Source organism: Notamacropus eugenii, chromosome 2, assembly GCF_028372415.1.
Source record: "Notamacropus eugenii isolate mMacEug1 chromosome 2, mMacEug1.pri_v2, whole genome shotgun sequence".
In the NCBI taxonomy this organism is placed as follows: domain Eukaryota; kingdom Metazoa; phylum Chordata; class Mammalia; order Diprotodontia; family Macropodidae; genus Notamacropus; species Notamacropus eugenii.
This window is the reverse complement of record NC_092873.1, coordinates 32465431-32468121: the sequence shown is the minus strand read 5'-3', so window position 1 is coordinate 32468121 and position 2691 is coordinate 32465431. Positions and strand designations below refer to the sequence as shown.

General features: G+C 37.2%; 1 protein-coding gene across 1 annotated transcript; it reads right to left on the bottom strand.

Annotated features, from left to right (window-relative positions):
• Positions 1-253: 253 nt before the first annotated feature.
• Positions 254-1222, bottom strand: LOC140523446 (olfactory receptor 8U3-like). The gene is given in 1 exon segment (XM_072638313.1): positions 254-1222. A coding segment is annotated over 1 exon segment (969 nt).
• Between the last annotated feature and the right edge of the window lie 1469 nt (positions 1223-2691).

Sequence of the window (2691 nt, the reverse complement as noted above, 5' to 3'; positions counted from 1 at the left end):
GGAAAAAAATGATATATTCATAACAACATCGTGGCTTCTTGTAGTACTGAAATGACTGGTAGTAAGGGTAAAATTTTGAGGCCATGAGTGTCCTGACTGATACTTCTGAAATCTTACAACCTTTTACAAGGGCCAGGTTACCTTTTGTCAAGACAAAATCTGAAGATCCAATGAAAGAGTGACAGAAGTCAACTTACTAATAGCAACAGAAATAAAAGGAAATGTTCTCTCAACTGCTTTTCAATCACTCTCTTCACTTTCTGGACTGAAGTATTTTTAATTTTTCATGTCCTCTAACTTTAGCCTTCTTCAGTGCTTCTTTAACCTCTTTGTTCCTTAAACTATAGATTAGAGGATTCAACATTGGAATCACCACTGTGTAAAAGACTGAAGCCATTTTGTCCGTGTCCAGGGAGTGGTTCGACTTGGGTTGTAGGTACATGAAAATTAATGTGCCATAGAAAATGGTGACAGCCACCATATGGGAGCCACAGGTGGAGAAAGCTTTGAGTCTGCCCTCTGTGGAACGGATACGCAAGATAGCAGCAATTATGAAAATGTAGGAGATGGCAACAATCGATGAAGAGCAAATCATGTCAAACCCAGCAAAGGCAAAAATCAACATCTCTTTTGTATGGGTGCTTGAGCAGGCCAGGGCCAAGAGGGGAAGATCATCACAATAAAAATGATTGATGACATTGGGGCCACAGTAAGATAATTGGAATGTTACAATGGTATGGAACAATGCAACCAAAAAACTGTAGGTATAGGGAACAGCAACTAATAGAACGCAGACCTTCTGAGACATAATAACTGAGTAAAGCAATGGATTACAAATAGCTACATAACGATCATAGGCCATGGAAGCTAAAAGGAAACACTCTGTTATCATAAATGTCAGAAAACATCCTAATTGGGTTGCACAAGCACAAAATGAAATGGTATTTTTCCCCACTACAAAATTTAGCATCATCTTGGGTGTGATGGCTGAGGAATAGCAGAAGTCAACAAAAGCCAAATGACTAAGGAAAAAATACATTGGTGTATGAAGATGAGAATCAATCCTGATTAATATAATTAGTCCAAGATTCCCTATCACTGTGACTATGTAGATGGTTGAGAAAACTACAAAGAGAGGTATCTGGAGCTCACGACGATCTGTGATCCCTTTGAGAATAAACTCAGTCACTTCTGTGAAGTTGAATTTTGCCATTTATTCCATGGGTTTAATCTCCGAGGAAAGAAGAATGTGAATGGCACATAAATGATGGGAGTAACTACGTAGATGGATAAGTATTGTTCCCTGATCATCCACTATTTACTGGATGAGAGGCATAATAGTGGTGTGGTGGAAAGAGATCTGGACTTGGAGTCAGAATGAGTTCTGCTGTCTGCCTCTAATGTTCACAACTGTGAACTTCTCCAGGATTAAAATGAGGTGGTTGAATCTGATATTCTCAACAATGTCTTCTGGCTTTTGCATTCTCTAATTCTGTTAGAATTCTGTCAGTGGTTCTGAAGGCATCTTTTACTGAAAACCAACTTTAGCTCCTGCCTACCTGAGAAAAAGAGCAGGCATGTCATGATCCATAGAGAATTGGTTTTGAAGCCTGGAAGATTGGAGTTCAAATCCTGCATTTGATCAATACTGCCTGTTTGACCCTGAGAAAGTCGCTTCAACTCTGGGTTCTAGGAAATGTTCAAGATGATAAGATATGGAGAAGATTCCAATCAGCTTTAGGAGAAGCAGTTCACTCATATATAAAGTTTTTATAGCAATAAATTTAAGGGTTCAATCTCCTGACTCTGAAAGTACTAGTGTATCTGATATTTTTTTTTTATTAAATAGAAATTAAGTTAATTTTTTTTTGCTTCATTCAGACATTTAAGTATCAAAATCAACCATGGTGTACTAAGCACTGGACTGAATATGCTGAAAGTTTTACGCTTTACTCTTTAAGAGAACATGATTCTTGCTTGAATAAATGAGATATTCAAAGCACTTTGTAAACCTTAAAGAGCTACAAAAATAATTATTCATCATCATCATCATCATCATCACCACTGACAACCTAATTAAAACTTGGATTGGATGGAAGGGATAAGGCTTTATGAAGTACCTTCTATATGCTACCTAGACTCTGTGCTAAGTGTTTTACAAATATTATCTGATGATGTTCACAACACTTTTGTGGAGTAGGTACAATTATTATTTTATATCCCCAAATAAATAGAGATCTCTTTTCCAGGGGTCACACAGCTAACAAATGCTTGAGGCTGGATTTGAACTCAGGTCTTTCTGACTTAAGGCCACGTGCTCTGTCCACTGTATGACTTAGCTCTCTCTCAGGAAGGGTGTGTAATAAATAAAGATAATCAATAAGCAACAAACATTTATTTACTATCTACTATATGTCAGCTACTCAAGTATTATGTTGAGGGTAAAAAGAAAAATAGCCCCTGACCTCAAGTAACTTATGTTTTCTTATGAAAAACAACAAGTAAACTCAATTTCAGAAGACTATCAGTTGGAGAAATTAGGAAAACTGCAATGAAATAAGGTTTGAAAGACAATGGGAATTCTAAGAGGTGAAGGTGGCAAGATCCACTGACCTGAGAGTCAGAAGTTTTGATTGTGTCTCTGTCCCTCCCTTTATCTTTGTAACTTGGAGCAAGATATGTAACTTCCAT